This window comes from Caretta caretta, chromosome 3 (assembly GCF_965140235.1).
Source record: "Caretta caretta isolate rCarCar2 chromosome 3, rCarCar1.hap1, whole genome shotgun sequence".
In the NCBI taxonomy this organism is placed as follows: Eukaryota; Metazoa; Chordata; order Testudines; family Cheloniidae; genus Caretta; species Caretta caretta.
In genome coordinates, this window is record NC_134208.1 from 136,101,381 (window position 1) to 136,122,142 (window position 20,762).

Below are 20,762 nucleotides of genomic sequence, written 5' to 3' on the forward strand. Positions count from 1 at the left end.
CCTTTAACCTTCATAAGAGGGTAATGCAGTGGTGGTAGGAGCCCAGCATCATAGTTGGGAAGGGCTGATGGCAGCCCTCCCAAATAAGTAGAAATACTTAAGGAAAGAAAGATGCCCAGCTCTGTATGTTTTACTGACAAACGTTCACTGATATTTTAAGTGAATTAAGTCTAAGTGCCTAACTAAGCCACAGCCCCTGCATCTTGTCTTTCTTCCCACTGGAACAATGGAAGCTGGTTCAGCAGCTAGGAATGGAGCTTGGTTAGCAGCACTTTGAGCTCGTTTTAAACTCAGCATAGGAATTGTTATATTCCACTTTTTGCTATTAAAAAAAGATAAACAAAGTTTTACCATGTGTTTTGCCTTCCTTCCCACCCCATGACAAATCCATAAACTGATGTTATGAACCATTATTCAGGTATCAGAGGAACAGCCGTGTTAGTCTGTATTCGCAAAAAGAAAAGGAGTACTTGTGGCACCTTAGAGACTAACCAATTTATTTGAGCATGAGCTTTCGTGAGCTACAGCTCACTTCATCACGAAAGCTCATGCTCAAATAAATTGGTTAGTCTCTAAGGTGCCACAAGTACTCCTTTTCATTATTCAGGTAGTGTCTTAGGGTATGTCTACACTGTAACTAGGCACCTCCCACCTCACAGGGTCCCACAGCTCAGGCTCCAGCCTGAGCCCAGAAGTTTACACTGCAATGAAAGAGCCCTGCAGCCTGAGCCAGCTGGCATGGGCCAGCCACAGGTTTTTCATTGCAGTGTAGACATACCCAAAGTCATCATGCAAATACATCTTTTCAGACCATATTAAATTTTGTTGATTTGTTGATTGAGGAAACGACTGTATTTGGGCACATCAAAGGCTACGGAGGGGAAGAGGTGTCAGAATACTGTATCTTTATGCAGTAATGTGAGAAGTCAGTGTTCAGAAATATATACTAAAAATAAAAAGTGAAGTTAAAGAGATTTTAATCAGGTCTTCAGGAGAAATCAGCAAAAGGAAGAAATTATTAGCTGTAATGGAAATGTTACAGTTAGTTAATTTCTGAGGCTAGCTTTGTGATCAAAACTTCTCCTAAACTTCATTTTCCTATCTTCTGTGTATTTATAAAACTCTTTCTGTTCCATCTGCAGCCCACACAACATAGAATCCCTCCTCATATACAGAAAATAATGCTGCCGAATAGTTTGTAAGTGCACTCAGACAACAGAAGGCAGACAAATTTGCATACTCACAGCAAGATATCAATAGTTTTAGCGCTTATATATTTTTTTATAAAATGTATGTAAATTGTTATTTCTTTTCATAAGCATCAAATCAATGTTACAAGAGTAATAGAGCATCAAACATTTATTTTGTATTTCTGTAATTTAAAATCATTTTATAAACATTGTGTTCTGTAAAGTTTTAGCAAGCAGAAAGTTTTTACAGCATAAATTATAGAACATTTAAAATACAGAAATAACAGAAAATGATGGACCCTTACTTCAAAGCAACATTAATGAGTAAGGCTATTCATACAAATTGACTTGGTTAGACTGGTGGTGCTTTGAGAACACTGCCTATCATGCTGACCAATATTGTCTCATTGTTTCCTTGTACTCCCGCATCTGTTGTCCCATCTGATATTTCAACTTTAAGTTCTCTGGGGCAGAAAAAGTCTTTTTGTTCTGTGTTTGTACAGCACCTAACACAGGGCACCCGGTCGATAACTAGGGCTCTGAGACATTATGGCAGAGGTTCCCAAACTTTTTTTGATGAAGTATTTCCTGCTGAGACCCCAGACAGCATGGAAGATGCCATTTTGCAGAGCAAAACTGTACCCTTCACGCAGCGTGACCACTTATGCATGCCATTGTGCAGAGTAAAATGGCGCCTTCTGAACATCAAGTGCTTGCATACACCATATGTGGGGGTCAAGCTGTTCAAAGCAAAATGGTGCCCTCCGCACTTTTGGGGTTGCAATCAAACAGTTTGGGAACCACTGCGATACAGTAATAAAAAGTAATTAGTGTTCCTTCTCTTGAAGATGTTGCAATGGAACACTGACAAGAAAAATCCCAGGACAACAATTCAGAGGTGGAGAGATCACCACAGGACTCAGAGAAGAGTGTCTGAATGAAGAGATTTGAATGAATTGGGGAAAAGGAGAAAGAGCACTTGACTAACATGAAGGGGAAGACTGTCCCAAGCAAAGGGGCAGCATGAAAAATGTACTAAGCTAAGAGTCTGAGAAAAGAAGGATATAGCAGCAAGGACAACAAAGGATCCATATAAGCATAGGAGGGATCAGAGCAAAGACAGACAGTGATGAGATTATAGAGGGCCTTAAAAGGGGAGGGGAGAAGGATCTTGAATGTGATACCGAAAAAGGACAAACCAGTGAAGAGGAGAAATGAGCAGTTTAATTTTGGACAGAATGAGTGAGACGGTGATGGGACCATCCAGTAGGTTACTGGAACTGCAAGACTTTGCAGAGGAGCTGAGATTAGAAAATACACAGCTTTCTTAAGAGGTAGATTTTGGAGAAGTGGAAAGGATGAATTGAGGAGAGGCGAGCAGGAGCAGACAGTGTGCTCATGACCTAATAAATAATTAGCTGCTAGTTTAAGCTTACAAATCTCATTGTTGGGCTGAGTTTTCATCTCAAAGGATTAAATGCATCAACATACTGCGTCACAGAGACCCCTTGGCAAACATTTCTTTGTTCTTTGCAAACATTTCACCTTAGACCTGACAAACTCACTACACCATATACCTTACAGGATATTTTTCCATAAAGAATAACAGGTAAGACGTATCTACACCTCAGCACAGCCCAAGAAAGTGCTACTGATATGGCTCCACTGAGCACATGAAAATACAAACCCCAATCAGCCCAGGTTAATGCAGCTACCTTAGACTTAGGACCCACAGAGGTGTCTGAGGGGACCCTAATGAATTTTGCAAGGTCTGACACATTGGTGGCTGAGATAGAAAGTGAATGGCAAGGTATGCCTAAGCTGGAGGGACACTGGTACCCAGGTGTCTCTGGTCAGAAAAGAGTGTTATAGAAGCTGACATGCTCCCAGATGAAAATGTAAAAATCCTTCCACTGGGAAAATCTGAAACTAATGTACTTAGCTCAAGCAGAGTTGGAGTCAGAAGGTTTAAACGTTACTTTAAAATAAAACAATGTTGAGAGAAGGGAGACCTCTCAATATTTATACAGGCAGGATAGGTGTCCGATATTCTTTAATTAAAAAAAAATACATTACTGGCTCTCTAGTCATTCTGGCTTCTTCACCTGAAATTCTGTTATTAGATTCTTCCATCATGTTCATCATTGTGGGCTATGTGTACCCATAAGGTAATAGAACCCCTACCATGCTGCATATCTGGGGACTAACGAATAGGCTCAAAACAGGGAGCTGCAGAGAGAGAAAGGAAGAGGAGTTCATTTACGAGAACTCTGTTCCCCACAGAAACCACCCTTCCACTTTACCTTTTATTGATGTAATGCACCAAGCCACTTTTCTTCAGACTTGATTAGTCTGCTGAGACTCAAGGCTGCCAGTACACAGTGTTGGACTGAACCGTATGTGGCAATTATACCCACCAAATAACACCAAAGAAATACACACATACAATATTTGTAATTTACCCACAATTCCTTCACAACGAATACATAAAAGGCATACGGGGGTTGTTGTTTTTTGTTATAAGCAAAAACTACACACACAAGAAGACATATAAAAAATAAAGTTTACCACGGATCCAAGGCTGAAAAAGGACAATAAAGACTATACATAGTATTTCTAATTTTGGGGTTAATTTTTTTTAATCAGAAAAATAGCTTGGAAAACAAAAAGACATTACTTACTTTATTAGAACTCCCAGCTTTAATTCCAATTGGTACTTTACTCTAAAATAAAAAGACAAATTACTATCTTTATGCACTGTTCACAAAAATGATTATGCCACAATGCTTGTAAGATTGTTAGCTAATAAAGCTGTTAACTGTTTTCTGCAAGTTGACACCTTTTAATTCCTTGCTGAGGTGATTCCTAGTTCTCTCAACTTACGCTACTCCAACCCAAGATAAGAACAGTCGGCTCCTTCTAGGTTGAAAACTTATTTCAATTTCTTTTAATTATTTGAAACTTATTTTTGCCTGATAAAAGCAATAGCTAATACTTTGGATACCCATCATTCAATTTTATCACTAATGGATACTATTATTAAAAAGTATTTCAGTTTTATTACCCTGAACAAAAGTAGCAATAACTAAAGTTTATTATGGCCAATTTTTTTTAACCAATTTAAGATTTCACTAGCAGATATTAAACATTAGAGACTAGAATGGTGTGTAAATACACACATTTGTCTAATAAAGCTCATCCCTACTATTTAAAGTAGTTCTGCAAAGTCTACAAAAATCTGCAAGAAATATTTGCTCTCTAACCAATATGAACACAATACCTCAATTTCATCTGCCAAAACTGATTTTTTATGGCAAGTCTGGGGAAGATTAGCTTTCAACTGACAAAGTAAGACCTTCAACTCAACAGTCTAGGAGGAACTGAAGTTTATCGTGTGTATATTCCAAAAGCATAAGTTACATATACACACTGTATGCCTGTCCTAAGAACCCCTGAAAATGTCAATTACTATAGATTTTACTCCCACACGTGTCATGAAACTTCATTAATCAATGTTTATAGAATGCTTTGGTATCTGGATGAAGGGAGCTACATAAATGCAAACTATTCTGACCATCCAAATTGAGGAATAATTGACCCACATTTTCAAATCGAGTTGGGCTCCTAGTTACACACCTAAACAAAGTGGCCAAATTTTCAAAAGCGCTTAGAACCCAGAAGCTCCTTCAGAGAGTACTGAGGCAGTTCATGACATTTGCTTTGGGGTGGGAAGGATAGAATTAGAAGATTAGAAACACGAGAAAAAGGCATAATTAAAAAAAAATTGCATGTTCAGGTTTACTCTACAATTTTTGCTACATTCTAGAATGTTCTCCAAAATTCTAAGCTTTAATTTAAAAAATACTCCTTTATCTTTTACAGTTGTAAAGCTATGTTGTCAGTGTAAACAGATGTGCCGCTGCACCTATTAAAGTGGCATTACCAGAAGGTGGCCAGTCAAACAATGGACCAAGTTTATATGCATTCAGCTCTGATTATTCAGTGGAAGCTGTGTGCATGGTTCTGTAGATGTAACAGACCGATACAGACAGAGATGAGAACTTATCCTGCCATCAGTGAGGTGCGCATTTAAGAGCTTAAGTGGGAGATAAATTAAGTGTTAAAATAAAGTATAGCATAAAACCCCAACAAGAATTGTTAAGTGTGCTCAGTTGATTCAGAAAATGCAAGAGTTAAAATGTTTCAAAAAACAACATTAACTTGGCGATGTTGCACATATGTTGAATTGTCTATTCCCTTTTTCCTGGTTAAACCAATAGTTTTATATATAACTGCTTATCATGTAAAATCTGTACCATAAGATGAGCAATGAAGCCTAGTTAAAAGTCACAGAAGTTACACAGATCTATTTACTTCACATCACCTTCTGCTAAATACAGAATATAGTTCACAGTGGACAGTATAGTCCACTGGAGAGAACAAAGAAATGGGAGCCAGGAGACCTGGATTATTTTCCTGATTGTGCAAACAACTCACTGTGACTTAAGTCAAGCCACTTGAATGATCTCTACCTCAGTTTCCCTGTCTATAAAATGGGGATGTTTACCCACCCTTATGAAATCCTTGTGATTTCCGGAATAGGAGCATAATAAAAATTGTAATAAAATATGAAGTATGAAACTGTTATGTATCTACATACAGTAGAGACTGAGCCATTTTTGTACAAGTAGAGACATTATAAGGTAGTGCACCAATAACTTAAAAGAATTATGAATTCCACTCCAGCTTAACTATTTTAGAACAACCCACAGTGTTTTTAACTGTCATCTGTTGGAAAAGGGAAAATGCACACTATCAGAAGTTTAAAACAAAAACTGAAACATTTTAACAGTTACATCAACTTGATCACACTTCTCTATGAACATTTTTAATCAACTACTGTTAAAAGTAAAACCACAAGATTACTATAATTAAAAAACTGTTGAATTTGCACATCTGACAGTGCTTTACATATAGTCAATTTCACTTTTCACTAATGAGGTTGGTCATGAAATAAGACTATCATGGAGGGGAATAATGACTTAAAAGGAGAGGAATTAACTGAACTATTTGTGTTCAAGCTATTCAAACTGAGAAGTCTGGTGTTAGCAGTAGTTCCTAAATCTGCTACAGCACAGGTATAAATTTAAAAAAATAAAATGAAAAATAAAAATAAAGAGGATCTGCATGGGAGATGCAGAGATCGTTTAAACCAGGAGATAACCATAGAAGAAACTGGTCTGGCTATGTGAGAGAATAATGATTTCTTGTTTTACTTTGATCCATACCTCAGGACAAGGCTCTACGTGACAATCTCTGATAGAACAATGGCCATCATCAGCCCAGAATGGACATGGTCTCTTAAGATTAACCTAAAAAAAAAAAAAAAGGCAGAAACAGAAATATGCTATTAGCAAATTGATTTAGAGCTACTCCAAAGTCTAGCAAATTCGAACAGCATAGTCTTCCCGTTGAAGGATGGGGAGCAAGGAATCATTAATGATTTGACAGTCTACATTTTTTTTTAAGTTAAACAATCCTCCCACTTTCAGTATTTACTTCTTGTGAAGAGAATCAATAAACTCTTCCACTAAGATTGACTTCAACCCAAGTTGTTAGAATACTCCAGAGACCTCACAAATTAATTTTGTCTATGTACACAGATAGATATCTTGTATCAATAACTGATCTCCTGAAAATTAAGGCTGAATAAGGTGTTTTGTTTTGTTTTTGTTTTTTTTGGGGGGGGGGAGGGGTTTGCATTCATTTCAAGGAAACAAGAATAGCAGAATACTAATGCTCTCTTAACCACAGAGCTGATGTACTCAATTATATTTGGATATACTGAAAGACTTACCAAAGTACAGTATCTTACTTTGTTGGTTACACTTCTAAAACCACATGCAATAGTCTTAGTGTAAGTAGAAGCAGTGAAGAAGGACCAAATGGTGACCTAAATGGTGAACACCAATGGCATTTTCTGATTGAGACTGCTATCTGTCATCAAACAGTACAATAATAAAACAATGCAGTACAAATTCGGCTGTGGAGATAAGCTAAAGAGAGATTCTGAATTGTTCATCTCTGATCTTTTAAAATTATACTTTAACAATTCAGGTTACAAAAAAAAACAAAACATTGTTTTCCTTCCTTTGAATTAGCCTTAACAACCAAAAAAAAACCTCAACACACCGATTGAGATTCAAAAGCATCCTCTTGCCCTATGCTTACCTCACACAGCAAAGTCTTTTGTCTTCAATCCCCAGAACTTGCCTGCACTGAGAAATTTAGCAGCGTAATTATACCAGTATAATTATGCCAGTAAATTTCTCCTTTTAGACAAGCCCCCAGAAAATGAGATATTTGAAATCCAATATTATTTCAATTGAAAAATAAATCAGAAAGCATACTAGTCTTTGTACTTGGTTGCCAAAGCATTTGCAGCTAAAATATGGCAGACTTCTGAGTTAAAAACAGTGATCATTTAAACTCTTTCATGCCTAAGGTGTATATACTTTTTAAGACCTCATTTTGTTGTTCTTTTTAATGTGGCCCGTACAAAATGTTCCCTCAGTTAATACACACCACACTAAAGGGTACTCAATGGATCAGGATATTATTTAGATTCAGTGTTGTCCAACTTGAACATCTTGCCAAGAGGTAGCTAAGTACCACTTTGAAACTGGTAAGAGTAAGGGACTTAATCATGCTATCAAATATGCAGGCTACAAATCTTGTTCAAAAAATCAGGTACTTTGTTTGAATGCAGCAAAACTGATCCAGTTATGCAAGACAGCATTCGCCCTAAAAAAATTTAATACTAAATTTACAGCAAAAACCTTTGAAGCAGATTTGTAAGTAAGAATTATATATAAGTAATTTAACAATTATATGCAGACTTTAAAGGAGATTTTAAACCAGAAACCAAACCCAAGTAGTTTGTTTTATGGAAATATAATCAATAAGAAGAAGAAGAAGAAGAATTTCCTATACAGCACTCACTGCAGATCTCAAAGCACTTCACAATCTAATCCTATAAAACAACTTGAAACTATAAAATTTAGAATAAAAACAATAAAATCTTAACTATGAACAAGAATAAAAAAGTTTTTCTACACATTTTGGAAAATGCATCACCAAGGACAAGAGAGTATAGCAGAAGTACGACTCAGACCATGCAGTGGTGAGAAGGAACTGTAGACATTGGTGGCCTGCCCCACCATTTATCGCCTCTGGGGAAACCATGAAGCAATGCAAGAATGCATGCGCGGACCGCTGAATAGTATTACTTTCAAAAGCTCCAGCTTCGGACGCATGGCACATGTGCATAACCCTCAGTAGAATACAATTGGAACCATCCAAAGAAGGTTAAGTGACTTGTCCATTGTCACATAGGAAGTTTGCACAGAAGAAAGGAATTGATCCTGGATCTCCCAAGTACTAGCCTAGGTTACGAGTACAGAGAAAACACAGATACCACAAGTACACAATTCCTATAGTTTATAGCATCAGAAACCTTTGACAAATTTTATTTTGGGAAAGTCTTGGATAGTTTACATCAGAAAATATTTACTTCCTCCATCTCTTTACCTTATTATATCATGGGTAGCACCCACAATAGGTAAGGTGAAGTTCTAATATCCATTTTCACCACTATTACCCTTTAAGTGCCCATAATTTTCTCAAGTTAATTTGGAACTAAAATTTTCAATGCTTGTTTATAGCATAATGGTGAAATATTCTGTAAAGTCTAAGCAAACCATTCAGCCCTTTTTCAATCATCAAAACATTTAGGAACAAGCTACCTCACATATTTTCCCCCTTGTTTTCAAACAGAAGTACCGACTCTTGCATAACTCAAATATGCTTAAGCTAGAAACTCCATCCAGAAATTTTGAAGTTACAAGCATTGAAGTCAATTTCATGCATATGGCAGAATCAGAACAGCCACTCAAACTGAATTTCTTAACTTCTGAGTACTCATTTTCTCAAGCTTAATGATACATTAGTGGTAGATTTTGTATTTAAGAAGTACATATACACACACAGAATAAGTTCAGAATTAAGACTGCATTTCAGTCTCTTCGCCCGTAACACACTTTCACAGGTCACACATATACAAGGAGGTAGAGTTACATAATGCCAGTACAATGGTATAAAAATTGTATATAGTATGTCAATACACCTGTATTAATCTGATACTTTAAAATGAAATTTTTAATGCACCACATTTATTCATTTCTAAAATAATTTTTGCCCAGTAGTGTTTCACTGCCTGGAGATAGCATATAAAATCTTATGTCCAATCAATTTTATACAAAATACTTGTATGTAACAAAACATAATTTCAGATTCCAAGCAGAAGGATTAGGGAGGACAACAGAATTATATAAATCTCCATGAATAGCAACAAGTACTAGAAGGAGTCTTCTATTCTCTAAAAAAGGCTTAATAATATAGCTCAAAAGTATTTATTTCTTTCCCTGTAGGAAAGGCAAACAAACACAGTGTTTCAATTAATGTTCTTTAATAAAGCAAACAGCATCTCCTACTCAAAGAGAAGAAACAAATCTGTCACTTACACTTACAGTACATTTTTTCTTATTTTTATTACAAATGAGGAGTAAGATATCCCTTAATTATGAATACCACCACCACCCCCCAAAAAAGCAGAAGCTCAGAAGCCAGTCTGTTACAAACAGGCCAAATCTTGATTAGTTACACAATGTTGAGTCCGAGTGATGACGTTTAGTAATACAATTTGTATTTATGCGCCACTTTTTATCGGAGGATCCCAAAGTGTTTTACAGAAGTTGATAAATTATCCCAATTTTACAGATGGGGAAACTAGGAAACAAACAGTATGTGACTTACCCAAAGTCACACAATGAAACAGTGCCAGAGTTGGGAACAGAACTGAGCGCTCAACATCAAATCCCTTGTTTTAACTACTAGACTACTGCTTCCCCTGTTCTCTAAAAGAAAGCTGAGAAATCTACTACACATAGCACCAGCAGGTTTTCTGACTAGTAACTAAATTCATACAGGCTAAAAATAAGAGAAACATTCTCTAGTCAGAACTGCTTTGCATGGCAAGAATCAATTGATGGAAGACATCAAGACCTTCTGAAATAGCAGCTCAGATGGAAAAAACAAAAATAATATTCAATCTGCCTTCCCTTAGCTAACTGCATTACAATGGAGGAAGTGCTTTAAATCATCCATTTGGGGGGTGCTCAATTTATTTGGTTTTAAAGTAATTTTGCATTGAGATTTCTTTTTTGTTTTCTGTATTTTGGAGGAATTTATGACTTCTGCTGCAGTTGCAGAAGAAAAGTGGAATTCAGAACTCAGGAATTAATTGATCTGTTAGGCACAAAAGAAGGGGATGAGATTTTCAAAGTGTTTTGTTTTTAGCCATTTGTTATTTCTACATCTCCACGTACGTTACTAATTTAGCATAGAACTCTTAAAAATTGAATATTTGAAATTAATCCTGAAAGTTAAATCTCTTCTAGAATAATTCAGTTCTTGAATCTCATTAATTCATACTAGCTGGGAGACTCACAAGTCCTGCGTACAATGATTCAACGATTCTCCCCAATGATTTGGGGGGAATTTGGGGGGGGGGAGGGATAGCTCAGTGGTATGAGCACTGGCCTGCTAAACCCAGGGTTGTGAGTTCAATCCTTGAGGGGGCCATTTGGGATCTCGGGCAAAAATTGGGGATTGCTCCTGCTTTGAGCAGGGGGTTGGACTAGATGACCTCCTGAGGTCCCTTCCAACCTGGTATTCTATGATTTAGCACTGAGGAGCTGCACTAATGCGAAACTGAAAAAATTGCTAGTGTAGGCAAAACCATAGTAGATAAAAGTTTGTGATTTTAGTAAGAGAATGATCAGTGAGACTCAAGTATACTGCATCACAAAATTGCATGTTTTCTTATTCTGACAGATAGACTTTAATTTTTAATTATGTTATCACTTCATATTATATTAGCCAACATGCTGCAGCATTAAGTGTAGATGTAGCCAAACTATGATCCGTGGAGAGTTGTCTAGTCATACAATGCTGGCTCTCCTTGTTTCCAGTTGCTAACTGCATTAATAGGTAACTAAAAGATATTAAATACTGCCCTAAAATTACTCTTCCACTTTAGCAATTGCTATAGTTAACACAGGGATATCATGTAACTATGAATGAAGAAAGGGCAGGTGGTCCACAAGACTACATAAAAGATGGGGTCCACACCACAAAAAATTCAAGAATCCTTACCTTAATAAGAGTTCAGTAATAAGCTCTCACTACAGAACTACTAGCAAATCTTTGAAAAGTAGAGCAAGACTGCTGACTGTTTTGTAATAACTTTAGTAGCAAAGTGAGAATTAGCAATGTTCTGTCCTGACCCCGGAAACAAATGATACTAAGACAGAAATGCTAGCCCTGACTTGATATGCTGCTAAAACAAAGGCATCTGTAATGGGTACTCAGTGACATCAGATGCATCAAGTATTTCTTTCACATTTTAAAAGTCACATTAAGTAATTTTTGTCTGGATTAAGTCAATTTGTTTTAAAAGCAATTTAGTTCACTCAAGTGCAACCCCTGAAGATGATTAGATGCTTTTGGTCATCATTATTCTCAACAAATTTTGGATTGGCCTAGTAAGCAGAAGATAGCTAACTTACATATATGCTTATATTTAATTTTCTTCCCCTTCAGCAGTGTTATAGTCTATGCTTTGTTACTTCTTTGATCAGCTGCAAATTACAACATTGCTAGCAGTTAGCCTTAAATGCAGGACTTCAAAAAGATGTTAGCAACCACAAGATTGCCTGGAGTCTACCAGTCTTAAAAAGAAATAAGATTAGACAAACATTTTTCCCTCCACAATACATAAAGGAGGTCAAAGCGTTATCCCACCCTGCCACTTCTATTGTGAAGAACTTTTCTTTTCTTCCTGCCTTAAAAAAAAAGCACACAACAAACATTAGATATGTTGTTCTCATCTACCTTCTCTCTCGGCCCACAATCCCTTCCCAAAAAAAAACTATGGACGAATGTAGAATTGCTGGATAACAAAAATACCAGACAAGTGAAATTTGAGTAAGCGCACAAGTGATTTTTAGTCCAAGTGTTTAAAAACATTTAACTCAAATGCCTATGTAGCAATTGTGGGAAAAGATGTGTTTGTTAAAGATTCAGTACTTCGTTAATTGAAGGCTAAAAAAGCTCCCATTCCATTTCCAATAAATTCTGCAACAAAATCAAGGAAGACCAGATGACATTCCTGATATTAAGTTCAGGCCTCTGTTACATCATAAAGAACCAAAATGACACAAGCTAACTTTTATTATTATTATTAAAGCAGATTACCTTTAAGGAATCATAGACACATCTTTTTCTTTGACAATCTATCTAGGCTGCTTGGCTTTTCCACAGCATTTCTTTCTCACAACTTCCAGTCTCTCCCCCGCTCCCCCACATAACACCTAGGATACATCTACACTGCAATAAAAAACCCACACCGTTGAACCTCAGAATCAGGGTCAACAGACTCAGACTCACAGGGCTCAGACTGTGGGGCTAATAATTGCAACACATATGTTTGGTTTTGGGCTGAAGCCCAGTCTCTGAGACTCTCCTCCCAAACAGGGTCTTAGAGCCTGGGTCCAGCCTGAGCATCTACACTGCATTTTTCAGCCCTACAGCCTGAGCCCTGCAAACCCAAATCAGCTGGTCTGGGCCAGTGCTGCAGTGTAGACGTACCCCTACTGGCATTCTGAGGTCAGGTCAGGAGCTAAAAGTTAAGATACAAACTACTGAAGATCAAAAATATTTCCCTAGCAAAATGGCTAGATTAGTACCTGTTAAAACTGCAGATTTTAAAACCAATTATTTCTGCAGCAGAACCTCAGTGGCAAGAACCAAAAATCAAATTCAAAATCAGTTTCTCTAGCCATTACCTATGATGTGGCTAACCATATTATGAAAAAAAGATGTTTCAAGATGTGATGTTTGATTTGTAGTGCACATGAGATGTGGAACCCTGAATTCTTACTATATATAATGATCCTCACTCCTCCCCTCCAATCACCCTTCTTCCATTATCCTAGCAGCCTGCGGGAGGGTGGGAGAGAGAATGGGAAAGGGGAATGGGAAATCAAACCTCTGGACCAAAAAAGTGAAATCTCTTCTACATCCTTGAGGGACAAACCGTTCTCTGTCACTTAAACCATCTATTCCCTGACTGGGATGTTCTGACGTGAAACTGAATGTGAAATACGACCTCCCATTTCCACTGCCTTGTGAATATTTCAAATTGCAGTAGGGCACAGTTGACATTTTGAAGACTGGTAATTCTGTATATGCTATTGCGACTCTTCTCAAAGTACAGCATGAAGTTTACTTCTTGAAAAGAGCAGGAGGAGAAATTTAGCAGAATAGTGACCTGCACGAGCAAGGTATCATTTCTTCTGCTCTAATGTAGTAGTATTTGTGAGGAAAACAAACAGTTTCATCTTCAGATTCAATTTGGATGTACAGTATACTCTCGCTTAATCAAAACTCCTACCCGAATCCCTTCCTTGTCACCCAGCATGAGATACATGGTGCAGAGGCCATGGGAAGAGATTCAGGCATTGAGGAGGTTTGGCTAATAAAGCAGACAGCTCCGGCCAGGACTGTAAGGAGGACAACAATGACAAGTGGAGGCTACCTCGATGCTGAATGGCTCCTGCAGTAGTGCACGGAGTCTTCTACAGCCCCACTATCATGGAAGTGAGCAGTGCAGAACAGAGACCCCCGGCTAGGATTACAAGGAGGAGTATGACGAGGCCCTGGATGTGGAGGAGGCCTCCCCACTACTGAACGACTCCTGCCATCTCCATTATAGGAACTTCTGATTCTATGAATAAAATCTATGTCCCCCATGCTACTCAGACAATTGCACTGTACTCCTTTGGTACACTCAGGAGTGTTAAGTTCAGGTCTATCAGATCAGGAATTCATTCCTCAGCAAAGAACAAGACGTGCAGTGCAGAGAATACAAATTTATTTTCTTTTCAATAACTCACTTGGGAGACTTAAAAAAAAAAAAAGTAAATTACAGCTATATTTTCTAGTCATGTGAACTACAACTGTGACCAAGTTGTACTTAGCCCTGGTCTACACTAGGAGTTTAGGTCGAATTTAGCAGCATTAAATCGATGTAAACCTACACCCGTCCACACAATGAAGCCCTTTTTTTCTGACTTAAAGGGCTCTTAAAATTGATTTCCTTAATCCACCTCTGACAAGCGGATTAGAGCTTAAATCGGCCTTGCTGGGTTGAATTTGGGGTACTGGGACACAATTAGATGGTATTGGCCTCCGGGAGCTATCCCAGAGTGCTCTATTGTGAGCGCTCTGGACAGCACTCTCAACTTAGATGGACTGGCCAGGTAGACAGGAAAAGGCCCGAGAACTTTTGAATTTCAATTTCCTGTTTGCATAGTCACCTGCAGCTTGCCACGCTGGCCAGAGCTCATCAGCAGAGGTGACCATGCAGAGCTCATCAGCACAGGTGACCATGATGGAGTCCCAGAATCACAAAAGAGCTCCAGCATGGAGCGAACAGGAGGTACGGGATCTGATCGCTGTATGGGGAGAGGAATCCGTGCTATCAGAACTCCGTTCCAGTTTTCAAAATGCCAAAACATTTGTCAAAATCTCCCAGGGCATAAAGGACAGAGGCCATAACAGGGACACGAAGCAATGCTGCATGAAACTTAAGGAGCTGAGGCAAGCCTACCAGAAAACCAGAGAGGCAAACGGCTGCTCCGGGTCAGAGCCCCAAACATGCTGCTTCTATGATGAGTTGCGTGCCATTTTAGGGGGTTCAGCCACCACTACCCCAGCCGTGTTGTTTGACTCCTTCAATGGAGATGGAGGCAACACAGAAGCAGGTTTTGGGGACGAGGAAGATGATGATGAAGTTGTAGATAGCTCACAGGAAGCAAGCGGAGAAACCAGTTTTCCCGACAGCCAGGAACTGTTTCTCACCCCCCGGACTCACCCAAGGCTGCCTCCCGGACCCGCCAGGCAGAGAAGGGACCTCTGGTGAGTGTACCTTTTAAAATACTATACATGGTTTAAAAGCAAGCATGTTTAATGATTAATTTGCCCTGGCATTTGCAGCTCTCCAGGATGTACTCCCAAAGCCTTTGCAAAAGCTTTCTGGGGAGGGCAGCCTTACTCTAACCACCATGGTAGGACACTTTACCACACCAGGCCAGTAGCACGTACTCGGGAATCATTGTAGAACAAAGCACTGCAGTGTATGTTTGCTGGCATTCAAACAACATCTGTTCTTTATCTCTCTGTGTTATCCTCAGAAGAGTGATATCATTCATGGTCACCTGGTTGAAACAGTGTGCTTTTCTTAAGGGGACATGCAGAGGTGCCCGTTCCTGCTGGGCTGTTTGCCTGTGGCTGAACAGAAATGTTCCCCGCTGTTAGCCGGGGGTGGGTGTGTGTGTGTGAGGGGCTAGCCACGTGGTGGGGGGAGGCAAAATGCGACCTTGGAACGAAAGCACATGTGCTGTGTATGTAATGTTAACAGCAAGGTTTACCGTGAAAGAGTGTAGCCATTGTTCTAGAAAATGTGTCTTTAAATACCACTGCCTCTTTTTTTTTCTCCACCAGTTGCATGTGTTTCAATGATCACAGGATCTTCTCCTTCCCAGAGGCTAGTGAAGATTAGAAGGCGAAAAAAACGCACTCGTGATGAAATGTTCTCTGAGCTCATGGTGTCCTCCCACACTGACATAGCACAGACGACTGCGTGGAGGCAGACAATGTCAGAGTGCAGGAAAGCACAATATGACCGTCAGGAGAGGTGGCGGGCTGAAGCTCAAATGTGGCGTCAGCGTGATGAGAGGAGGCAGAATTCAATGCTGAGGCTGCTAGAGGATCAAACCAATACGCTCCAGCGTATGGTTGAGCTGCAGGAAAGGCAGCAGGAGCACAGACTGCCGCTACAGCCCCTGTGTAACCAACCACCCTCCTCCCCAAGTCCCATAGCCTCTCACCCAGACGCCCAAGAACGCGGTGGGGGGGCCTCTGGCCACCCGGCCACTCCACCCCAGAGGACTGCCCAAGCAACAGAAGGCTGGCATTCAATAAGTTTCAAACTTTTAAAGTGCTGTGTGGCCTTGTCCTTCCCTCCTCCACCACCCCTCCTGGTGCTTCTCTCCTCCACCACCCCTCCTGGGCTACCTTGGTAGTTATCCCCCTATTTGTGTGATGAATGAATAAAGAATGCATGAATGTGAAGCAACAATGACTTTATTGCCTCTGACAGTGGTGATCGAAGGGAGAAGAGGAGGGTGGTTAGCTTAGATGGAAGTAGAGTGAACCAAGGGGCGGTGGGTTTCATCATGGAGAAACAAACAGAACTTCCACACCATAGCCTGTCCAGTCATAAAACTGGTTTTCAAAGCTTCTCTGATGCGCACCGCGCCCTCCTGTGCTCCTCTAACCACCCTGGTGTCTGGCTGTGCGAAACAAGCAGCCAGGCAATTTGCCTCAACCTCCCACCCCGCCATAAACGTCTCCCCCTTACTCTCACAGATATTATGGAGCGCACAAGACAAGGTCTATTTCTTGTTTTGAGCCACTTCATCTATCTTTATACATCTTGCTGGCAGCAGACTGTGCAGTACGACCGCTAGCCGTCATCATCTCCTGGGTGCTCGGCAGAAGACGGTGCAGTATGACGACTAGCCATCATCTTCTGCTGGCTAGAGGTTAAAAGACAGTGCACTGCCGGTAGGACTGAAATTGCCACGAGATGAAACTTAAAAGGGAAATGACCTGGCTGAGTCACTCCCATGTTTGCCCAGGCGCCCGATTAAAAGAGCACCCAGGACTACATCAATGACAGCTACCAGTCATACTGCACTGTCTGCTGCCAAAAGGCAATTAACTGCTGCTGTGTAGCAATGCAGTACCACATCGGCCAGAACCCAGGAGACATACGGTGATGGTTAGCTGAGCGGGCTCCATGCTTGCCGTGATATGGCATCTGCACAGGTAACTCAAGAAAAAAGGCACAGAACAATTGTCTGCCCTTGCTTTCACAGAGGGAGGGAGGGAGGGAGGGAACGGGGGCCTGACAATATGTACCCAGAACCACCCGCAACAATGTTTTACCCCATCAGGTACTGGGATTTCTACCCAGAATTCAGATGGGCGGCGGAGACTGCGGGAACTGTGGGATAGCCACCCACAGTGCAATGCTCCGGAAGTTGACGATTGCCTCGGTACTGTGGACACACTCCGCCGACTAAATGCACTTAGCCCTGGTCTACACTAGGAGTTTAGGTCGAATTTAGCAGCGTTAAATCGATGTAAACCTGCACCCATCCACACAATGAAGCGCTTTATTTCGACTTAAAGGGCTCTTAAAATCGATTTCCTTACTCCACCCCTGACAAGTGGATTAGCGCTTAAATCGACGTTGCCGGCTCGAATTTGGGGTACTGTGGACACAATTCGATGGTATTGGCCTCCGGGAGCTATCCCAGAGTGTTCCATTATGACCGCTCTGGAAAGCACTCTCAACTCAGATGCACTGGCCAGGTAGACAGGAAAAGAACCGCGAACTTTTGAATCTCATTTCCTGTTTGGCCAGCGTGGCAAGCTGCAGGTGACCATGCAGAGCTCATCAGCACAGGTGACCATGATGGAGTCCCAGAATCGCAAAAGAGCTCCAGCATAGACCGAACGGGAGGTACGGGATCTGATCGCTGTTTGGGGAGAGGAATCCGTGCTATCAGAACTCCGTTCCAGTTTTCGAAATGCCAAAACCTTTGTCAAAATCTCCCAGGGCATGAAGGACAGAGGCCATAACAGGGACCCGAAGCAGTGCCGCGTGAAACTGAAGGAGCTGAGGCAAGCCTACCGGAAAACCAGAGAGGCAAACAGCCGCTCTGGGTCAGAGCCCCAAACATGCCGCTTCTATGATGAGCTGCATGCCATTTTAGGGGGTTCAGCCACCACTACCCCAGCCGTGTTGTTTGACTCCTTCATTGGAGATGGAGGCAATACGGAAGCAGGTTTTGGGGACGAAGAAGATGATGATGAGGAGGAGGTTGTAGATAGCTCACAGCAAGCAAGCGGAGAAACTGGTTTTCCCGACAGCCAGGAACTGTTTCTCACCCTAGACCTGGAGCCAGTACCCCCCGAACCCACCCAAGGCTGCCTCCTGGACCCAGCAGGCGGAGAAGGGACCTCTGGTGAGTGTACCTTTTAAAATACTATACATGGTTTAAAAGCAAGCATGTGAAAGGATTACTTTGCCCTGGCATTTGCGGTTCTCCTAGATGTAGTCCTAAAGCCTTTGCAAAAGGTTTCTGGGGAGGGCAGCCTTATTGCGTCCTTCATGATAGGACACTTTACCACTCCAGGCCAGTAACACGTACTCGGGAATCATTGTAGAACAAAGCATTGCAGTGTATGTTTGCTGGCATTCAAACAACATCCGTTCTTTATCTCTCTGTGTTATCCTCAGGAGAGTGAGATATAATTCATGGTCACCTGGTTGAAATAGAGTGCTTTTCTTCAGGGGACACTCAGAGGAGCCCACTCCTGCTGGGCTGTTTGCCTGTGGCTAAACAGAAATGTTCCCCGCTGTTAGCCACAGGGAGGGGGGAAGGTTGAGGGGGTAGTCACGCGGTGGGAGGAGGCAAAATGCGACCTTGTAACGAAAGCACATGTGCTATGTATGTAATGTTAACAGCAAGGTTTACCCTGAAAGAGTGTAGCCACTGTTTTATAAAATGTGTCTTTTTAAATACCGCTGTCCCTTTTTTTTTCCTCCACCAGCTGCATGTGTTTCAATGATCACAGGATCTTCTCCTTCCCAGAGGCTAGTGAAGCTTAGAAAGAAAAAAAAAAACGCACTCGCGATGAAATGTTCTCCGAGCTCATGCTGTCCTCCCACACTGACAGAGCACAGACGAATGCGTGGAGGCAAATGATGTCAGAGTGCAGGAAAGCACAAAATGACCGGGAGGAGAGGTGGCGGGCTGAAGACAGGGCTTCAATGTTGGGCTTAAATGTGGCGGCAGCGTGATGAGAGGAGGCAGGATTCAATGCTGAGGCTGCTGCAGGACCAAACCAGTATGCTCCAGTGTATGGTTGAGCTGCAGCAAAGGCAGCTGGAGCACAGACTGCCACTGCAGCCCCTCTGTAACCAACCGCCCTCCTCCCCAAGTTCCATAGCCTCCACACCCAGACGCCCAAGAACGCGGTGGGGGGGCCTCCGGCCAACCAGCCACTCCGCCACAGAGGATTGCCCAAAAAAAAGAAGGCTGTCATTCAATAAATTTTAAAGTTGTAAACTTTTAAAGTGCTGTGCTTAAAGTGCTGTGTGGCATTTTCCTTCCCTCCTCCACCACCCCTCCTGGGCTACCTTGGTAGTCATCCCCCTATTTGTGTGATGAATGAATAAAGAATGCATGAATGTGAAGCAACAATGACTTTATTGCCTCTGCAAGCGGTGATTGAAGGGAGGAGGGGCAGGTGGTTAGCTTACAGAGAAGTAGAGTGAACCAAGGGGCTGGGGGTTTCATCAAGGAGAAACAAACAGAACTTTCACACCGTAGCCTGGCCAGTCATGAAACTGGTTTTCAAAGCTTCTCTGATGCGTACCGCGCCCTCCTGTGCTCTTCTAACCGCCCTGGTGTCTGGCTGCGCGTAACCAGCAGCCAGGCAATTTGCCTCAACCTCCCACCCCGCCATAAACGTCTCCCCCTTACTCTCACAGATATTGTGGAGCACACAGCAAGCAGTAATAACAGTGGGAATATTGGTTTCGCTGAGGTCTAAGCGAGTCAGTAAACTGCGCCAGCGCGCCTTTAAACGTCCAAATGCACATTCTACCACCATTCTGCACTTGCTCAGCCTGTAGTTGAACAGCTCCTGACTACTGTCCAGGCTGCCTGTGTACGGCTTCATGAGCCATGGCATTAAGGGGTAGGCTGGGTCCCCAAGGATACATATAGGCATTTCAACATCCCCAACAGTTATTTTCTGGTCTGGGAATAAAGTCCCTTCCTGCAGCTTTTGAAACAGACCAGAGTTCCTGAAGATGCGAGCATCATGCACCTTTCCCGGCCATCCCACGTTGATGTTGGTGAAACGTCCCTTGTGATCCACCAGAGCTTGCAGCACTATCGAAAAGTACCCCTTGCGGTTTATGTACTTGGCGGCTTGGTGCTCCGGTGCCAAGATAGGGATATGGGTTCCGTCTATATCCCCACCACAGTTAGGGAATCCCATTGCAGCAAAGCCATCCACTATGACCTGCACATTTCCCAGGGTCACTACCCTTGATATCAGCAGATCTTTGATTGAGTGGGCTACTTGCATCACAGCAGCCCCCACAGTAGATTTGCCCACTCCAAATTGATTCCCAACTGACCGGTAGCTGTCTGGCGTTGCAAGCTTCCACAGGGCTATCGCCACTCGCTTCTCAACTGTGAGGGCTGCTCTCATCTTGGTATTCATGCGCCTCAGGGCAGGGGA

The 20,762-nt window shown here is 41.5% G+C and overlaps 1 protein-coding gene across 2 annotated transcripts in view; it reads right to left on the reverse strand.

The window, feature by feature from the left end:
- Positions 1-20,762, reverse strand: part of ERO1B (endoplasmic reticulum oxidoreductase 1 beta) — a 65,606-nt gene that overhangs the window by 33,317 nt on the left and 11,527 nt on the right. For both annotated transcript variants that reach the window (XM_048843800.2, XM_048843799.2), the window contains exons 3-4: positions 6,479-6,562; positions 3,872-3,913 (exon numbers count right to left, since the gene is read on the reverse strand). In XM_048843800.2, coding sequence (XP_048699757.1) covers positions 3,872-3,913; positions 6,479-6,562 — 126 coding nt within the window. The remainder of the gene's footprint in view (positions 1-3,871; positions 3,914-6,478; positions 6,563-20,762) is intronic.